Genomic DNA, 20,977 nt, shown 5'->3' with positions numbered 1-20,977 from the left:
ACACCTAAAAGATCCTTTGATGACTTAGGACCCTCTTGCTTTCCTAGGTTTCCACAAGGAGGTGTTCAGTTATCTAAGAACTGGACCGGTTATAAGCCTGAAAGATCTTCCATGAAAGACTCATGGGCAATTCTTAGTCTCTCTCTCTCTCTCTCTCTCTCTTTCTCTTTTTTTTTTTTTTTTTTTTTTTGCCTTCAAGTCTATTTTTGGTGTTGTACATTATATAGGCCTAGACAAATATAACAATATATATCATTATAAGGATATGTATCAGTATAAGGGTATATATTATTATAATATCATCTGTTCACTAAAAATTTCACTAAAAATATTTCCTAAAAATCCTCTGAGCTCTTTCTGTTCATTTTTCCCCTCCCCCAAACAACCCTTGGCAACTGCTGATCTTTTTATTGTGTCCATAGTTTTGCTTCAGAATGTCATATAGTTGGCATCATAGAGTATGTAGTTTTCTTTGATTGCCTTCTTTCACTTAGTAACGTGCATTTGAGTTTCCACCATGTCTATTTGTGACTTGATCACTCATTTTTTTTTTATTTTACTATCTTTATTTTTATTTTTTTACCATTTTATTTATTTTTTTAATTTACATTCAAGTTAGTTAGCATATACAGTTCTTAGTGTCTGGAAGTGAACGTTACCTCATACAAATGGGTGGAACTTTTACTGTTTCCTTGAGGCACAAGGCAGGTGCCAGAGGAAAACCAAGAGTCAGGCTAGGGCGCAAGGAAAGAACATGGCAGATGATACTAAGGAAGAGCCTTGAGGGAAGGGAACACAAACAGGGAATGTGCTGGGTTACATGGAATGGGAAGTAAGCTTCCACAGCCCATGTTTTCCCTCCTGGTTCAAGTTCTACTGAGCTTTCCCCCAGGAGATGAACTAATAATGTGCATCAGATTGCATTTTTAGACACAAATCTGCTCTTCAAGTGAGGCTGTAGAACCTGAGCTTTGCCCATCATTGGCAGGGTGCATGTGCCTTGAGGCAAAGGCACTAACGTAAACCATTTCTGTTGGAGCTCTTGGTTTGCCGAATAAAACCATGGAAGCTCAGATCCTCAACATGTACCATGTGCAGAACTTGCTACCTTTTCCCCCTTGGGATGGGAGAGAAGTGGGCAGAGAGCAGGCCCTTATATTATGCGAGCGCATGGGACCACATTTCTGTAGTGTTAACTCACCTCGGGTGAAACGTTTGGAGAGGTGGAGCTTGAATACACTTGAGCCTGGGGACAGAACTTGAGTGAACAGGTGAAAGAAGAAAACCAGAAGATAACATGTGGCATATTTTAACTGTAGCGATCCAGATTTCTTTAGTCTGTGATGTTTCGATTTACTCTTGGTGTTTCTTTAACTTCATACATAATTATTGCTTCAGAATGTTTTCATTTACTCTGATTCTCTGCTGTGAATAATGAAGAGACAGGCTATGACTTCCCCTTTTCTTTCCATCAAACACGATTGTCCAAAACTCTGCCCCTTCCTCCATCCCCAGGCAGTGCCTTCACTTTCACAGGGTTTTAAGAAATATCCTACCTAGTATTTCCTCCTTACTGATTGCGCACTGTCAGAAACTGCTACTTCATTACCAAAGACTTTTAACCACATGTTCTTATATGTAACCTGTATTCCTATTTGTTGGGATTTAGAATCCATGATGCTTCTCACCAGCTAAGGATATATATAGTAACTAGGTGAGACAGAGCCCTGCCCACTGACCTCAGGGCACGGAGTGGGCACAGAGATTTTCTACACATACCAGGGACTTGTCTCTGAGAATCAGCACAGGCACTTATTATATACATTTCTCTTTAAAAAAATTTTTTTAATGTTTATTTATTTTTGAGAGGGGGAGAGACAGAGCACCAGTGGGGGAGGGGCGGAGAGAGGGGGAGACAGAATCCAATCCAAAGCAGGCTCCAGGCTCCAAGCTGTCAGCACAGAGCCCGACGCGGGGCTCGAACTCATGAACCGTGAGATCATGACCTGAGCCGAAGTCGGACACTTAACCGACTGAGCCACCCAGGTGCCCCAGTATACATTTCTTGATGTGGACGGGAAGTAAAGCTCTTGATTCAGTAGTGGAGCCTGTAAAATGATTATGAATATTTTAGGTGAAAGTTAGGCTGGGTGTAGGAAGAACAGGGTGTTTGTCTATTACATGCTAAGTTTTACAAAAGAGAAGTCTTAAATAACTCAGTGTTGGTCCTTCTGATTTGAGTATAGGTTTTCCCCACCAGAGCCTGACATGGTTGTCTCTACCCTGACCAGCAGACCCAAGAGGAGAGAAGAAATAGAGACTCTATTAGAGGAGACAGGGAGCCTGAGTCCTTCCCTCAAATAGGCATTGGATTGATATTGTAATGATATCCATGATAACAAGGTAGAGATAGCAATAATTAGCTCTCAGTGTTTGTTGCCTCTCTGTAAAAGAGTTGAGCTTTGGATCACTCTTGAACTCCCTGCATTGACATGTCCAAGTTTAGAAAAAGTAGAAAGTCATGGTTACCAAGAGCAGAAAGGTTGTTAGCATTTGCCAAGAATTGGTGCTAGGAAAAGTCTGTTATAGAGGTGATTGTTTTAAGAGTATGGTCAAGGGAAGTGGAGTCCTAGGAAGAAGGGTTTGGGGTGAGGAGATATCTAAATGTGTAGGTAATCCTAAGAATACAGTTTTATTGGCAAGGAAACAATACACTGTATTTATTGGTTTCTGAGAGCAGTGGTCTACTTTGAGGTTTGATGTTGTACATGGGCACATTCTGTTCACCTGCGCTGTGCTGGCTTGAGAATGTACTTTGGGTTGGATTTTTGTGAGCCACAGACCTGCAGGGTTAGCCTCGCTCTCGGAAGCTCTATCCTATCCATTAGCAGAATGCCAAATTATTTGGCCTCTTTGTGTTCTGCTCTACCAAACTGTTGAGTTTAAAAAAAAAGAAAAAATGACATGTTTCTAGAACTTTTTTTGGGAATGCCCCACTGTTGAATGTAGGCTGGGCAGCTGTGTTGCTGTGGGCAGCCAGGTGTGGAAGAACATTTTTGTTCCTGATGTCTGTTACACGGAATGCGTCCTTATCAGTATTTCATCCTGCGGACCTACACTGAAGTGATTTTGATGAGAATGTTCTCAAACTGAGAATGCATGGGATGTGGCACCTGCCACATCAAAGAAAGATAAACACGGCAAGAGGGCACTTTCCATCTTTAATACAGCTGACCTTTAGCAGCATCACCTGTGCGTCCCGCTGTGCACACAGAGTTTGATACAGCAAGACATCGATGTTGTGGGAACATATTCCAAGTATGTGTTTTTAAGTTTATTTGTTCCTCTGTTCCCATAAACAGGTATCAGTATTACCTGCAAGTCAAAAAGGACGTGCTTGAAGGGCGATTGCGGTGTGCGTTGGAGCAGGTGATCCGACTGGCCGGCCTGGCCGTGCAAGGTAAGGAGCGTGGCGGCCGGCCCGCGAGATCGCGTTTTCTGTTTGCCGTGTTGCTGGCCTCTCTGAGAAAAAAAGTGCATTTACTGAAACGATCCCTCGGTAACTCTCACTTTTCATTTCAAGAGACGTTAAAAACGCAGACATAGTGATTTCTGGTGGCAGGCTGGTGGACTTCGCAAGGCTGCTTGCAAATTGCTCACGCTTGTGTAATTGTAGTTTTATTTGAAGAAATAGCAGCTTTCATCCTGACTTTAATTAAAGCTACATGCAGGGTTTGTGGAACATTTTCTCAGAATGATTCCACTGCCCAGTGTGGTCATATTTTGTGGCTTCGTGTCGTGACTCTTTGACTTTCACATCAGTTTCAAGTGTGATAGCTTTAAATATTGCAGTCTACTTTATACTCACACACTTAAAGAGAGGAACATATGTATAGGTATGTGTAATGGCATCGATAGGTAGATATTGCGAAGCAACAAACACATAGTGAAGTACCTTCATCTTTCAATCTATCCTACTTTGAGTTATGGGAGCGATTGTTTTTACCATTTCTAAGTTGTTACATATATTTTTACATATATTTATGTAAAATATGTCACATGACTTTTACATATATTTATACATTACTCTTACCTGAGTGGTGCCTTAATTGCCTTTAGTCATATTGGAAACAAGAAGGTAAAATATAATTTTTTAAAAGAAACAGGTTTCCCTTTCAGAGACTGTTTTCTTTAAAATCACTTCGTGTCCAGACGGAATGCCAGCCGCCAAGCCCTTGCTGTGAGGACTGTTGTTGTAGAAGCTGTGAACTGAACTTCCCATCCCAAATTCTGAACTGAAGTTGAACCTTTTGGGTTCTAGAATGTCTAAAGAGGCAGACGTCCTTTGATCTCTTTCATCCCGGAGTATTAGCAGTTTAGCAATTTTTTTGGACGTACGACTCCAGTAGTTAGCTATCGTTACCTTGTGGATGAAAATACACAAAATATGTTGTATCCCATCTCTCCGCTTAAAGACTGGAAAGGAAAGGAACGGTGCCCAGAACAATACGAAAGAACAGTTAGTGGTCATGAGAGAAAGATCATCAAAATGAAGGAGAAGACCCCCTTTAGTAGGAAGAAGAGAGAGAAGATCCACTGTGTCCCTCCTCTGCAAATTGGATCTTTCTCTTTTTAAAAAGTTTTCTCCTTTCTTCACTTTATTACTCGTTTTGGCCTCTTATTCTTCAATCCCTGGCTTTATCACAGGCCTCCTGGACCCTGGAAGATCCTGGTGTGATAGCTTTTAGGCTAAAGGAAGTTGGTGAACTAACTCTCTGTTTGCTCGGGTCTTGAAGCCAGCCATTCCCCTAGCTCTCATATTTGTAAAATAATTTTCCCAAGAACCCTTGTTGGGCCCTTAGGAAGACACATCCACTTAGTTATACGTCGTGATGAAATACAGTAACTGATGAGTAAATTTGAAGACAGGCCGAGCATGTGATTGTTGCCATCCTGAATGCCTCACCTAATTGCTCATTAGTTAAATGCTGAGTTTCTTAGGTACGTCTCTGTCTTCTCAGCAATGTGTGGACACTGGCCTTGTGTGTGGACTCTTGCATTCTGTATCTCTTGTACCCCAAAGATACCTGCACCCATTTCTGCCTGATGCCAGATCTTTTGCATGAAATTAAGTCTGTATGCAGTTTGATCTTTTTTGAGAGCAGGTGGGATTAGATGCAAGGCATGTATAGATTGATAATATAGACACAGTTTCTTTTTGCATGTGCTCAGACATCCCATGGTGAGATGAAAACAGGACAAAACAGAATTTTTGGCATCTTGCAACATGTCAGCTTGTTTAGGAGGTGTAAAAATGTGCAGGGTTGCTTGCCAACGGTGATTTATGGTAGGAATTTCCAGCTGCAAATATATGAAAAGTTGCAGATGGGTTTGGCTCTTCAGTTCTCCCAATTAACCTTGAGTTAAAAAGCCCCCTTGGCAGATATTCTTAAGATAATGTGTTGGGGCATATTTAACAAAAACATGAGTATAGGTTTGTTTCAAATTTTTAAAATAGCTCAGGGATCGCTTTCAAATTTCCCCATTTTTTTCCCCTAGAAAATTTTGTAATAGGGCTCACATGCTGATATTTACAGTATTGCTAAGTAAAAGTGGTAACAATATCAAACATGTCGTGGCACCGTTGTTTTTTTTTTTATCGAATAGTGAAGAAATAGGACAAAGTGGGAATAATACATGTGGCGATAATTTTACCCTTGCTTTATTCCATCTTTAATTTCATGTAATAAATACTACCCTTCCCCCCGCTTTTCTTGTCAGCTGATTTTGGAGACTACAATCAGTTTGATTCTCAAGATTTCCTCAGAGAATATGTGCTGTTTCCTATGGTAAGTGTGATTTCCTTTTTCTTAATTAATTTTCTACCTTCTCTGGGTGTTTAATTGTTTCCTTTGAAAATCTCAGAGGATTTTACATACGTATATTTCCCCAGGGAGGAAAGTCCATGAATTTATAAAGTGGGGACGCATTTTATAAACAAACACTGAAAAAGGTACTTCTTCCCGCCTCCTCAAGGCACCTCTGTCCCCTGACACCCCTCTCCCCAGTCCCCGTGTCCACCTCTCCAGGGCCATGGCATTCTTCCTAACTTTCTGAACATATCAAGTTTGTTCCCATCCCAGAACCTTCGTCCTTGGGTTTCCTGTGCCTTCAGTACTGTGCTCCAGATCTTTCTGTGACTTGACATTGAAATCTTGAGTCAGATATCACCTCCTCAAAGACGACTCCCTTTTCCTTGACCACCTGTATGATACACTCCAGCCATCAACCACTTCCTGCTAAATCACCTTCTATGCGCATTCTTCAGGGCCCTTTCAGTATCTAAACGTGTTCAGTGTTGACGGATTGTCAGCCGGGACGTCAGCTCTGTGGTCCGTAGGCAGATACCCTTTCTGTCTTGTTACTGTTAACTGGCGTATATTCTGCACTCGTGAAATTTCATTGAATGAGTCAATGGAGTCACATGCCCAGTCTTGGGTTAAATTAGGAACGAGGCTAGGTTTTAATCCCGGGAGAATGTATGTTTGCTGTTTGGAAGCTTTGGGGTAAATGAGAAGAGTTTTAATGAGGAGGAATTAAAATGTTTGAAAAGCTATACCTGCTGCAGTATCCTGGCTCTGATTTTAGAAACCCTGATCATTCATCACTTATTTTTTTATCAACTGTTTTGCCCAAATCACTGGCCTGGGTAACTAACTACCAGGAAATAAAGTTATATAAGAAACGGTGGTTGTTCTCAGGGAAGCGGCCGAATAGTTGAGTAAATAGGAAGTTTGCAAAATCAGAATGCAAAGCCAAGAGTGATAAAGTGCAGTCAGGATTTTATGTGGAGAGAGGTTACCTCTGCTGGGGCGGGTGGGGGGGGCGGTTAGGAAAGGCTTAAAGACTAATGGTGGGCGAGTTGTGTCTCAGAGGGTGGGCAGGATTGCAGCAGGCAGACAGGTAGGGAACAAGGAATGATCTAGACAGGGAGGGAAAGAGCAGGGGCAGGGTGGCATGAATGATCGTGTAAGAGTCTGTGGTGCATCTGACTGTCGCTCAGGAGTGGCAGAGGGGAGTGGCAGCAGATGAGATGAAACATCTCAGGGCTAAGAACCCGTGGACTCTGGGGATTTATAGACCCCACACTTTGAGAACCGCTGGATTAGAGCAGTAAGACCGTTTGTGAAAGGAGGTCAGATGAGAATCATGGTGTTCTGGGCAGGAGGTGATTTAGGTATTATGAGTGACAAGAAGAACACGAAAGCAAAGCAAGAGATATTTTGGAAATCAAACGAGCAGAACTTGGCATCCAGTTGGCTGTGGCACATGGAAGAAAGTAGTGTGTCTGGTGACAAGGGTTCAAGTTTTGAAAGACTAGCATATGTAAGGCTGTAGTCATTATCCCTGTCAGGGCTTGAGATGAGCTTAGGTTACCGCATACTTAACCTTTATTCTTATAGGTTAGGGAAATACTGCGAGATCTCTATGGTTTCATGAATAACTCTGTCCTTATTCTTCTTCCCGCCAAGAAAACATCTGTATCGTCTGATAAATCTGTTGTTTTTCATGCCTTGTTAACTCTACCCATCAAATCGACCTGCATTCAAAGAGATTAGCATATTACTTGGCGCAGAAGCTCTTCATAGGATTTAGTGTCAACATGCTTGAACCAACATCTCTAACATCTCAGAGGTTCCCCAGCACGCTTGGGGAGACGAAAGTGAAGCTCACACCTTAGAATTTTAGAGAGCGTGCCTTTTTGTGCTAGTGGAGATAATCAATTGGGTTGAGAATTTTCCACATTTTTTTTTCACCTTTGTCTCCTAAAATGCTCTTACTCACCTAGCCTTTGGGCAGAGACCAGGCTTAGGTGCTATTTAGAATTTTTTATGGTGATTGCCAGCATGATACTTACGAGTTTGTAGATGTTAGAATGCTTTGGCAGGTCCCAGTGCTGTCTGTGAAGGCTGGAAGGAGTTGTGTATCACACCTTTTCCAGAATATGACGGTCTCCACTGGGCTCTGAGCAAATCAGATACCTGAACAGCATAGACCTCGTTAAATCTCACAGTGAACAAATGAATATGGATATGTTATTCTTGGATCCAAACTTCCCCTCCTTGGGATAGTAGCTACATACATTGTGACATGTGGCTGGCGATATACATTCAAATTGAAGTTACTTAAAGTTAAATAAAATTAAAAATTCAGTTCCTCAGTTGCATTAGCTACATTTAAAAAACACTCAGTAGGGGTGCCTGGGTGGCTCAGTTGGTTAAGCAACCGACTCTTGAGTTTGGCTCAGGTCAAGCTCTCATGGTTTGTGAATCTGAGCCTCACATCAGGCTCTGCGCTGGTAGTGTGGAGCCTGCTTGGGGTTTCTCTCTCTCTCTCTCTCTCTCTCTCTCTCTCTCTTTGCCTCTTCCTCCCTCTCTCTCTCTCTCTGTCAAAATATATACACTTTAAAAAAAAATAAAAACATTCAGTAGCCACGTGTAGGCTAACCCTACTGTACTAGAAAGCTTGGATATAGAACATTTCCATCATTGCAGAAAGTCTTGTTGGACAGCACTGAAGACACTGTGACAGAAGCTGATGTCAGTGTGTATATCTGAACTGTGGATGTTCCTGGGCTTCTGCCCTGTCATTCTGCCCCATGTTGTACCCTGGATACATTGTGGCCTGTGGTCAGGTGGCTCACACTATAGGAGCCAAGCATTCTGTGCCCGTGTCCTGGCTGCCATTTACCGGCTATGTGAACTTGGGCCGTTATTTAATTTAGTTTATTTTAAAATTTGATTATTTGTCTCACCAAAGCCTCCATTTTCTCATCTAAAAATGAGGACAGCATGCCTACTCCAGCTGGGATAACTAAAGGAGAGAATGCACGTGAAGTACGTTACTTGGCACATGGTGAATTCTCAGGAAGTAATTGTCCTTGTCATTGCCATCGTCATCGTCTTATGATTAGCATGACCCTCTTGTCTCTGGCATGCAAGCACAAGGAGGCTGAAGACTGTGCTTTTCGGGCAGCAACACTCCACGAATTTTGAAATGTAAGCAGAGGGAAGGCAGAAGGTGCAAACGATCATTAACCTGCTCTGCGTGATTAGAAACTCCGGTTTGACGACGTGAAACTTTGTTGCCTCCTGAGTTGCCTGTTGAGTTTAGTTCAATAAGCATTTATTGATCACTTACTGCATATGGAGAGCTTATAAGTGGGCATCATGTAAGAGCCCCATGATAGGCCCGTAAGTGATGTGGTGAAGAACTGGTGCCGTTAGGGGCCTGTCTGTGATGAAGAAGAGGGAGGGTGAAGGAGGAAGGGTCAGATGAGCATCCGGATAACTGTGTAAGAGAGACAGTAGGCCAGCCGTGGGGAGGGCTGTATGAGCCACACTCAGAGTGGAAGAGGAAAGGCTTACTACATCCGGCATGGGGGAATATGGAAGCCCGGTCAAGGGAACGGTAGTTGAGACGAAACCTGAAGGACAGGGTGACGTTTCACTCAGTGTGATGGGCCCCTGGTGTTTCTTCCAGGAAGGCTCAGCATGAGTGTGTCAGGAGACATACAAGCATTCTGTTAGGAAGAAGGGTTTGCCTGAGGCCTTGAACCTTTGAGAGAGGAGGCCTGGAAGGGAAGGCCGGGTCACGCCAAAGAATGGTCTGAATGCCAGGCCCAGGTGTTGACCTAATTGAGCAGGCAGTGGGGAGCCATGGAAGGTTGTAAACCTTCTGCGAGGTTCCACTGGAGAATTCAAAGAGACGACTACATTCCTTTGGTGGGGGAGGGAAGATGGGATGAATGGCCTTGTTTGATCTTACAAAAGCAACCGAATTCGTCAAATGGCATTTCTGAGGCAGAGCGAAGAACAAAGCGAAGTACACAGGGCACTCCACAGGTGTGCCGCTGTGTACAGGCATGCACTCTGCCATTTTTCATTCACGCAGGGCCGCTCGCGCCTTCCCTGTGGCAGGGCGCATACCTCAGGGAGGCCCCACACGCAGATGGAGGCGCTTGAATGGAGTGGGATAGCAGAGGCGCACCTTTGGGCTTTTCTCCTTTCAAAGTAGGAAGCTGAGGTTTCATGGGGCACTTTCTGATCTTCGCTTACCTTTCTTTATTTTCTCCTACGGCCACATGCCTTTCATTAGCTTTTCACAATTAGTACCGCGTTAGGACTACCACACAATACCCGGATGCACACCTATCGCTCCCGTGTGCAAGCCACGCGGCATCTTTGCTGTTCCCCGGCGAAAAACGGTGCTTATTCCCTGTCGTGGATTTGAGTCATTTCAGTGGATGGCTAGACAGGAAAACAGCAAATTAATCAGTTAATGCACGGAAAATAAGAGCTGCCTGCACCTTCTCCGAGGTTTCTCGTGACCATCTGCAGGGCTATACAATTTCCAGCACCTCATTTACACCCTCATTTTCCAGATTTAAAAGATAGTGATTTTTCATGTTTCCCTGATTTGAGATGGGATGTTTCTTGCAGTTTTGAGGTGTACCTTTTTTGGGGGTGGGGTTTCATCCACGGAAAATTGTTAAATTGGAGGCCATCTTGGTATAGATGGTATTCTCGAATCCAGGGAATCGGCATTTGGGATGTTTTCTGCCAAACTTCAGCCCCCAGCTCTCCACCCTCAGTGTCTACGATGAGCCTCAGAGGGCCTCACCAGGACACGTAGCTCAGAGGCCCTTCTGACACCCCTTCTGGAGCTCAGAGGGAAGTGGCGCGTATATCTCTGCCCTCGTCGGGGTGCTTATCGACCTGGGGCAGATGGTGTGGAACCGGCCCCTAGGAAGGTCTGAGGCAGCTGGCCCTCGGCTTGAGCCTCCCCAGGCTACCACAAGGAATTCGGGGAGCTCTGGAATCACCACGCCTGTCAGAGTCTCAGGAACTGGTTGCTCTGGTCTCCCTGTCTTGGAATTACTCCTTCAGACCGTCCATCCCAGACAGTTCTGTGCTGGTAAACGTGTAACAATCCCTGATACATTCCCACTGTCAGCGGAGGGGTGTTGGGAAGAGGTATGTGCGATCGGCTCTAATGCCACAGGAGCCACAGGCCCCAGGGCCCTGGGATTTAGGTGCTGGAGACACCAGCGGGTTCCCACACACCGTTAGCTTATAGAACTCCCTACTTGTAGCCATCATGGCCTCTGCTCCCAAGGGTCTGTCAAGTAACATCTGAATGAGCCCTCTCTGCCTTCTGTAGCTCTGAATTAGTGCCCGGATATTGTGGTGGTGGACAAAAAGGCCAGGCACAGCTCCTTGCTAGGCTCAGCTTTTGAAAGGATAATGGGCTGGAAATTCATACCCCGATTGTTAAAAATACGTAAGTACTGACAAAGCAGTTTCAATAAAAGTGAGTCTGGGAGGCAGACAAAGAAGAAGAAGGTAAATTAAAAAAGAGCTATTCCTATACCCTCCAGAATTTAGATGGCTACCCAAACTATGCCTTGAAAGAGGCATGTTAGTTATAAGTGGAGAACCTAAGTTATAGTGGAGAGCCATGTTCTAAAAGTAACAATGGACCGTCAGCCCGAAAATGGACAACTTTCAATTTGAAGGAGTACAGGGGAGATGGATGAAGTGAGGCTAATCAGGAAAACCTTCTGGAGAACAGAGCTCCTAAGGTTTGTTCCTAACAAACAGCAAATGACTTCAACTGCTTCTGTTTTGATAGGATTTGGCCCTGGAGGAGGCCGTTCTGGAGGAGCTGACCCAGAAGGTAGCCCAAGAACACAAAGCCCACAGGTAGGGCCCGCCAAGGCGCTTGGCTCCCACCCCCGGCCCCCGGCTGTGCTCTATCCTGCACGTGGCTCAGCCCTGTTCCCAGACGCGCAAATAGATTCAAAACCTGTGTGCTTGCCCTGCCTCCCCTTTTTCCTGTTCTTTTTTTTTTTCTTTCTCTCCCTTTCTTTTTTCCTTTTCTTCTTTCCACACCAGCAAGCCCACATAGATGTGAAGCTGTTAGCCAGGAGAACTCTTCTCTCTGACCTTCCGAAAACTCTGTTGCCAGAGCTGGGGAGACTGGGGCTGCTTGAGTTAAGAGTGAAGACCTAAAAGATCTGCTTTGGATGGGAAAGTCAAGGTCAAGAGGGAGAGGAGGCCCTGAAAACTTCTTATCAGGGCTACGTGGAGCTCTCTGGGACCAGTGGAAAACGAGCAGCCTTCCTTCCGACTTCAGAGGACCTGTGCAGTGGTCCTAAGCTCTCTCTCGTTTTGGCCACTTGGCTCCCAAAATAGCATCCTCATAAACTTTTTCCTTGTTTCTTAACAGTGGAGATTTTTTTTCCTAGGTGGGAGAAAATAACTTTTTTTTTTTTAAGGCAAGCAGCATTATTCACAGGGATGTCTGGAATAATTAGTGTTTATAGGGCTGTGGCTCTTAATTAAATACTTTACCTTCCTCTGATTCTTCCCCGTTGAGTAAAGGCTGGTAGGGAATATGTTAATGAATTACTTAGTAATGTACCTCGTCCTCACAGTTGGGTGATGATTGCTCTTCCCAGAACTGGAGCTAAACCACAGCTCTGGAATTTGCCATCAGGAGGGTCGGATCTTCCACTGCCTTTGTTGCTCTTAACCATTTCCTTCTTTGACACTGTTTCGGTTTTAGTGGAATCCTGCCCTCAGAAGCCGAGCTCATGTACATCAACGAGGTGGAACGTTTGGATGGATTTGGACAGGAGATCTTCCCTGTGAAGGTAACATACCCTGGCCTGTCCTCACTTCAGCTTTCTCAGAATGGCTCAGGTGGTTGGAAAACTAGTGATAGGCAACCGACCAGAGCAACCTGGCTTCCTTATCGCTACGTGGCATTAGATGGCGAGTCCTGCTTACTTTAGGTAAAGCAAACACTTCTTAACTAAGAGACTTTGAAGTTTTCCATGGTCTTGGGCAGAATATCTTGTTTGTAAGACAACCGTCTGAGTGAGTACCAGACAAACACCAGCCCATCCACCGGCCCTGGGAAGGTATGCGGTCACGTCCAGTTCTGCGACAGGAAAGCAGCTATTAATATGAAGACCCTACCCAGTAGTTTTCTTTATTCGCTTCTTCTCTCCTCTCTTTGAGCTGATACAGGGATCATCGCTTGTGAGGCAGAGTGAAACCTTTCCTGTATGCAAGCACATTTTCTTTCTCGAGTTCTATAGAGCCTCCATTGTGGGTTTCCAGCCCCTTAGGTGTTTTCTGGAAACCGTGCCTGGGAAACTGTTACAGCACATCACATCCTTTGCAACAGATCCACCTCCTGAAGTGGGTGTGGTTGGGGAGGGGGGTCACGGTGCATGGTCATTTATAGAGTTGGGCCCGTACTCCAAATTCATTTTCTTCTCTCTCCTGACCCACTCTGCGAAAGACGGAGTTTTGTCAGAAACCTAAAGCAACTGGCACATTTCTGCAATTTGGGAGATGGTGCAATTTTAGCACAAACATTTCATTCTAAACTGGCTCCGCTGGCTGTTTTATAAGTGTTCTGTTCCTCCTCTGCTGCACGCTTGCAATTTGCCTTAATGAGAACTGCCCATGTGCATCAAGTAGAACGAGCAGGGTGGCCACAGCTTGTGGAAAGGGCTAAATGGCTCTTTTTTAGATTTGTTTAATTTTCTTTTGCTTCTCTAATGGCCACCCTTCGTAGGGTTGTAATCCATTTTCCTTGCAATAATGCCTTATGAAGCCATCTGCATCCCACTTACATTTCAGCAGCCCATATATAGTCATGATATTCTGGGCCATTGAAAAACCAGGGTAAACTTCTCTCCACTTCCAGAAAACTGACTTCTCAGTCCCAGGAAGTCGGGGGTTTCGTTGTGCTCATTTACTCGTGTTGTTTTTGGTCATTCTGGGCTGTGGGAAACAAGAGCAGTGGAGATAGTGTTGAAATCCACTGTGCCCGTTCCCCGATGCACTTTCTGGTATGTTCTTTCGTGGGAAGAGCACAAGGCAGGTACTGTCTACCTTGGTCCGAGTGGGCAGACAGGCACTGCTGACTCACTGCCTGTGCGTGTGACTTAGCTGGGTGTCTTCTGTTTCCCCACGTGTCTGTTCATGACTAAGGTGGCCACCTACCGACCACCTGACATCCCCGGAGACAAGGATGATGGGAGGGGCAGCAGGACCGGTGGGGCGGTGCCGTGATCAGCTCTGAGATAGGTGAAAAGGCAGGCAGGAGAGTGTGCAGGGGCAGACTGAGTAGTGATGGAGCCCCAAGTAACGTACATGGGCTTGCTATGGATACGTTTTAGGGAAGAACATTTCTACGTAGCGTGGGCTTTTCCACGAGCGATTCTTCAAAGTTTCTCAAGGCCGGAGGAGTACCAGTCCACTTCCTGACAAGTCCGCCCCTCCCACCTCCACACACACAGGCGGGCCGCTGCCTCGGTGGCTCCCTGCGTTGTCAGAGCGCCGGGACACAGGGTGCTTGTGTCTGGAGCCTTGATCCTTAGCCGAGTGGGACACCAAGCCTCTAAGGTTTGACAGATGCAGCGTCTGGGCCTCGGTCCTATGTTTTCTCCATTGCTCAGCCCTGGTGAACTGCTCCTGCCGCGCCCCCACCCCTACTGGCCCGCTGCACCAATGGACCTACTGGCAGAGTGCCCCGGGAAGGCTCTCTGCAGGATTTTCTTTCTGCTTCGCCTCTCCACTTCTCCCAACTTCTTTTCTCACAAGTGTTTTTCTGCATGTCACCTACCTTGTAACTGCTCCTGACAACTGAGGCACTTCCTTTCCTTCCCTCTCCACCCTCTCCCAACCCTGTCTCTGCTTTGCATCCAGCCGTTGTCTTGACCTCGCTCTGTCCCTGTTAGAAGAGCCCTGTTCTAATGTGCGCTTTGCCGGGCGAGCTGGAGAGACATCCCTGTGATGGGGCACTGTTGTCTGTGTGTCTTATACGGGATCAAGGGTTCTGAGGAATGCAGACATCCTTCTCTTCCATCCCGTGTCTAGTCATGCGCGCCTCTCTGCTCCCTCCACAAAGAAGGTATCCCCCAGGGAAAGCAGGGGGCTGTGACAGTTTATTCCCCGGATGGTGAGCCTTGTTCCTGCTCTGCTCCCAAGCACGCCGGCAGCAGGTTGGGCTCTCCCAGACAGGAGGCTGGAAGCATCTGACCGGACCAGGAGACCAGACTTGAAGATAAGTCATCCGGGCTTCCTCAGCACAGGGCCCAGCAGATTTCCCGACAGCTCTGTAGTCCTCGTGCCCCTCCTGTGCTCATGAAGCTCCCAGCCAGCACTTAGCGTCCCTCTCTGGAACATGAATATGTGGCCCAGCATCACCCCACAGGGTGTCCTTACAGGAATGACAGAGGCCAACGCAAAGAAAGCGAAGCGGCCTGGAAGACGTAGAGACTCTGCCGGGTGAAGAACTCCCCGCCCCAAATACCATGCTATGAGTCTCCACTATATCACATCTTTCAAGGAATAGATTGCTTTTAAAAGAGAATGTTCAGAAAATAATTTAAAAACAAAGAAAAAAAAGAAAGGAAAGAAAAACTCTCAGAAATTAAAAATGTGATATCAGAAATGGAAAATGTAATAGGTTGCAAGACAAAAGTAAGAAAATCTCACCAAAAAGTGAAGTTTGGAACGTGGGAGGTGGGAGATAAAATTAGAAGGCCAGCCCAGGATGTCCAACATTGGAATAATGGGAGTTCCAGAAGTGAACAGAGGAAACAAAGCTAGTAATTCGAGAAAGTATCCCAGGACTGAGGGGCATGAGGCTCTAAATTGAAACACCAAGCACAGTGGATGCAAACAGACACACACTAGGGCATTAGGCAGGGGAAGTTGATGTCTGTAGGGAGAGGAAATGGTGGGAACAAGTCTGCTGTTGGCTTCTTCTAAAGAGGTTGCAAACAATATGCTCATTTCTTCAAACTGCGGGCTTATATAATCACACGTGTAGAAACGCATACGTAATCAAGCTACACACACGTATAATTTTGATTTAGAAAAAACGTAAAAAAGATACTAATAGACGCTCGTGAAAGATGAGATCTTAAGTGCCCCCAAATCTGAGACAATCCTAAAAATCTCTCTTGGACAGGCAACGTGTGGTGACAAATTCAGATAAAAGATGCATGTATATGTATATAGTCCACTAGGCTGTGCAGCGGCGTGAGTCCCTTCAGGACCAAGTTGCCTTTCGTCCGGATGCTGTCTGTGATTCTTTCATTTATGGGCAGGAAACGGGGTGTGGCCCCCCCGGGTGGGCTGCGGCCCACGTGCTCGGTTCTGCCAGGTCGCCGGTGATCTGTTTCATCACGCCGCTCTTCTGTTGATCTTATGCAGGACAATCATGGAAACAGTGTGCAGCTGGGCATTTTCTTTATGGGCATTTTCGTGAGAAACAGAATTGGAAGACAAGCAGTGATACACAGGTAGTCTTCTTCATATCTTTTTCCTTTTTTCTTTTTCCCCTGGAGGGACTCTCGAAAACCCTGCTCAGTAGGACAGGTATCCCAGCGAGTTGAGAGCCAGGTGGTGGGTCACCATGAGCTTTTCTCAATTCAGAGAAGATCAGCCCTCTGTGCGATTCGAGCGCTAATGGAGAAATGCATCTCACTTCTCCTGGAGGCCCGTTTGGGGGTGGGGACTCTCACCTGAGTCCAGGAAAGGTGCCCTGGAGCCAGAGACCTGGAGCTAAACTCTGTGAGTCTGGTTGGAAGCAGGCTGTCCAGTCAGTCCTTCAGTCCAGAGTGGCTTCTTCCCATTTTCCATCACCCTCCGCCTAACCATATGTGCTAGAAGAGTGAGGACTGATTTTTATATTAAAAATATAATGTATTTATGAAAGTGCATTTTGAAAAGCATTGAATTTGTTATCATGAATTAAAGGGATTTGGTACTTTTTCATCATTTTGCATTTTAGAATTCTTTTTCTAATGCTTATTTATTTTAGAGAGAGTGCAAGCAGGGAAGGGGCAGAGAGAGAGAGAGAGGGAGACACAGAATCCAAAGGCGGCTCCAGGCTCTGAGTTGTCAGTGCAGAGCCCGACATGGGGCTCAAACTCATGAACCGCTACATCATGACCTGAGCCGAAGTTGGATGCTTCACCGACTGAGCCACCTAGGCACCTCTCATTATTTTGCATTTTAAGCCCTCTTCTCCGTTTAACGTGAGAGACCAGTGTCTCCTCGGGTCACGTGTCCGGGAGCTTGCTCGTGTTGGCATCCGTAGTTGCTACCGTAGTGTCAGTGATCTCAAAAGCTGCATCCTTGCTTTCATTTACAAGGGCAGTGTGGCCAGTTATTTACTGGAAGACGAGTTTTCTTGTACATGCATCTGGTAGGCATAGCTGTGCACCTAGGCCAGATCATCAAAGACAGCTCTTAGAGTCAAAGCAAAGTCCACCTTCTGGGCGTGGATCTTGCCCAGCTGTGTACTCTCTGGATCAGCAGTTGATCTGGGTCATTTTGCAAGTAGTTTCCCACCAAAAGCTTCCTAATTGGCTTCCCCCCAAACCCTGCCCCCCTCTGCCGCTAGGTCCCCACCCTGCCATTATTTTTGTTCATTTATTTTTTTCTTGCTCTGTGAAAGGGGACATTATTGAAACAGGAGTAGGGGGAAGATCTTGGTGGCTGCAGAATAAACTTTTTGACTTTTGGACATATTCAGTCAACTCCATACACGTACAATAAGTTACAAATGGGTCAAGCAAAATGCATAAATTAGGCAGCGATATAACTATGAATTTTTATGCCCATTTAAAGCTGTTCGGGCATTTTGTCCCACACAGTTCTTCATAGCTGAATCAATGCTTCATTTTCTCCTTGAGCCTGGAGAAGTAGACAAGTCTTACGTTTCAGTTGTGGAGGTTAAATAGAAGAAAATAGCAGTTTGAAACTCTGAAGATGGTAAGCCACTCATAGGCTTGGTTCGGTTCCTTAGGAACTGCTTCCGGACTTCTTCCTCCAGTCCTTATCTCGAAAGCCCTATAGACTGGGAATTTGCTTCTGCCATGGTCTGCCGTGGTGTCATGGTAATGATGCCCCTAGGGGAAGTCGCATGGTGGAGGAGGAGTGGATCCAGAGTTTTGGCAGTCGGTTTGAAGGAATGGAGCCTGAGGAAACCAAATATCTCTTATCTCTAGAGACCTTCATTGAGGAGCCTGTAGCTCTGGGTCGTGTAGATGTAATCTCTTGGAATTGTAAGTCAACCGACAGCTCTACTGATCACCTGTAGAGAGTATGGCCCCAGCAGATGTACGTAAACACAGTTGGTCCTGGAATAATGAAAAGGTGACTGGAGGAATGCCCGTAAGCCCCAGTATGGAACTCGTGCATCCCCAGTGAGCAGAGTGAATGTGGCCAAGTCCTGTACTCGTTTGTGCCTCAATTGTCTCATCTCTAAAGGAGGAACAAAACTAGCTGCCTTGTCGACCTTAGAGAGTTGATAAAGGAACCGTACTCTATACAGATGGGAGGCAATATTACTACTTTTAATTCTCTCAGCCAACATCCATTGCATGTTGAATGCCGGGTGCTTGGCTCCGTGCTTGGAATACAGACACGAAGACAGCAGAATCTCTAGGCATGGCGTCTTTGGGCTAGTCTGGCTTAGTTTGGGATCTAGTCACAGAGGTCAACAGTTGTAATACCACGTGGTGACCGATAGGGGACTACACGCATGCGTGTTGTCGGGACGAGAAAGAGAGAAGGTGACTTCTGAGCTAAGTCTTGAAGGAATCATCTAGGCAGAGGATAGGGCAGTGAAGGTTGGCATGAAGAGGGAATTGTAGATCGGGGCACAGAGTGAAGGTAGACAGTAGTAAGAGGCGGCTACAAACTGACTCCAGGCAGAATGGGAAACTACAGCCTACCTTCCCAGGCACTTTCTCTTGGTGGCATAATCAATCTGTAGCCTACGCTGCAACACAGAATCTATGTGGATTCTTTGGCCTAGATTCCTGGAAACACATGACTTTGAAATAATATGCTCCTCCATATGCTTTGCAGTTTGGAAATGTGAAAAACAAGGCAGACGTTCCTTGAACATTTTCCTCATAACTAGTCATAAAGGAAAGTACACCTTATGAACAGCAGTATCCAGATTTACGTTATACGGTTTCCTTAGCTATTTAAGTTTGACCCGGGGTGTGTTTTCTTTACTTTTTTGCTTGGAGAGAAGGCACATTTAGCTTTTAAAACTATAGTTAAATCGTAATTTGTAAAATGAGACTCACCAGCAGTGATGACCCTCCTGTGCTGACTCATAACTGCATGGAACCTGCCTGGCAAACCCAGTTGTTTTTCTTGTGACCAGGTGGAATGACATCGGGAATATCACACACAACAAGTCGACTATTCTGGTGGAGCTCATCAACAAAGAAGAGACGGCCCTCTTTCACACGGTAAGCAAAATGGAAAGATGGGGGCAGGGTCCGACAGACAGCTTGCCGTGTGACCTCTCAACTCACCACATCCCTTCTTTGCTCTCTGCGTCGTGAGAGAATAAATGTTCTGCTGAACCCGTAACCGTCCACCTCTCGCCCAGTGCTGTCATTACTCATTTCCGGGTAGTGGTGGTGATTTCCCGTTCAGAACGCCAGGTTTCCAAGCCGAGTTTGGACTCGGGGATTTCGGTTCCTCCACCTGCTGTGTTTGGGGTGGATCCCATTGTCTGGCGTGCTGCGTTCCTCCGCGCCCAAGTTACAGCCCACATCCAGTAACCCCCCGATTATATTGCACAGCATTTTCTTTTCCTGGTGGACCTGGATTTTCTCCCCCCCAGCCGCACAGCCCAAGCCTAATCTGAAGTAACCTGAGTGATCTTCCTTCTGTTGAGGGCCCCCTTGAGAGCCAGGGCTATCCGTGCACCTCGCTGCCTCTCAGTGATGCTTGGTGTTCATTCCGTGCTCTGTCTTGATCCTTATTTATTTTTAAAGCATCTGGTTTGGAATTGTGTGAAGATATGCCAGCCCATGGTGTAAGCCCAGTGCCCTGAGTATGGAAGATTCTTTAACAGATTGTCTGCCATCCTTGGGTGGGCTTCCTAGCCCAGCTTGCTGCAGAATTTCAGCACACCGGTTTGCTGCTCGGGGGGGCTATTTTGTGTGTGGCCCGACGATACGAAGGAATGTGGCCCTGTTCGGGAGAATCCTAGGGAGATGCGTTTATAATCAAATACATGTTTTATTTGTTTTTTTTCTCTGCCTCTTCTTTTCCAAGGACGATCTTGAAAATGCCAAGTATATCTCTCGGTTGTTTGCTACACGGCACAAGTTTTACAAACAAAACAAAATCTGCACTGAGTAAGTAAGCCGTCTGTCCACCTTCTCACTGGAAGGCCTGGTCAGATTAAATCCATGTGCTTTAGGGATGTCGTAGATGGCGTCTGCCATTTGCTCTTTTCCCTCCTTCCTCGTGGAAGCTGACCAGGCAGGAGGGAAAGAACTTTAATGACGAAGGCCGTCTGGCACAGCGCGTGCGCCTGGAGAGAAAATAACTCACAAATTGACTGTGAGTGCTTGACTACCTGGATGGGTTGGCCCACATTAGTGCCTTTCCATCCTCTGTGAGGAGTTCGGAGGAGCTGAGCGGTTCCCAATTTGCCAGGGTGCCCCTTCGTGTCAGATGCGGGGTATGTTCAGAAGCGTGTCACGGAGTAGCAAGCCAACTTGAAAGAAAAGAAGGTTCTGTCATCCTCAGCCCTGTTTCTCTTACACAGTTGGCTAACCCCGCGTGTGCTTCTGGGTCATGTCATCTGCCTGTAAATGAGAGGCCAGGGTAATTAGAGGAAGACTTGGAATACACTAATAGACGTCACGAATCCATGTGTGTTTTTTCAATTTAATTTGGAAATAAAGATGATAAAGGGAGTCTGATATGGGAACTTAAATGTGACCTGACCTTGGATGTAGAGTAGCTGGGGCTCACGCTATCATTGCCTTTATTTTGGTTGCCTTCAAAAGATGTTCCTCAGCAGAGGACGTTCGGCAGTTGGGGCGCCCTAGGTGCTTAAT

The 20,977-nt window shown here is 45.8% G+C and overlaps 1 protein-coding gene across 2 annotated transcripts in view; it reads left to right on the top strand.

The window, feature by feature from the left end:
• The window catches only part of PTPN14 (protein tyrosine phosphatase non-receptor type 14), a 109,574-nt gene that overhangs the window by 47,564 nt on the left and 41,033 nt on the right, over positions 1-20,977 (top strand). For both annotated transcript variants that reach the window (XM_027074446.2, XM_027074448.2), the window contains exons 3-9: positions 3,363-3,460; positions 5,782-5,849; positions 11,695-11,765; positions 12,631-12,718; positions 16,305-16,393; positions 19,279-19,366; positions 20,184-20,266. In XM_027074446.2, coding sequence (XP_026930247.1) covers positions 3,363-3,460; positions 5,782-5,849; positions 11,695-11,765; positions 12,631-12,718; positions 16,305-16,393; positions 19,279-19,366; positions 20,184-20,266 — 585 coding nt within the window. The remainder of the gene's footprint in view (positions 1-3,362; positions 3,461-5,781; positions 5,850-11,694; positions 11,766-12,630; positions 12,719-16,304; positions 16,394-19,278; positions 19,367-20,183; positions 20,267-20,977) is intronic.

Source organism: Acinonyx jubatus, chromosome E4 (assembly GCF_027475565.1).
Source record: "Acinonyx jubatus isolate Ajub_Pintada_27869175 chromosome E4, VMU_Ajub_asm_v1.0, whole genome shotgun sequence".
NCBI lineage: Eukaryota > Metazoa > Chordata > Mammalia > Carnivora > Felidae > Acinonyx > Acinonyx jubatus.
This window is presented reverse-complemented; position numbering and strand designations above follow the sequence as displayed.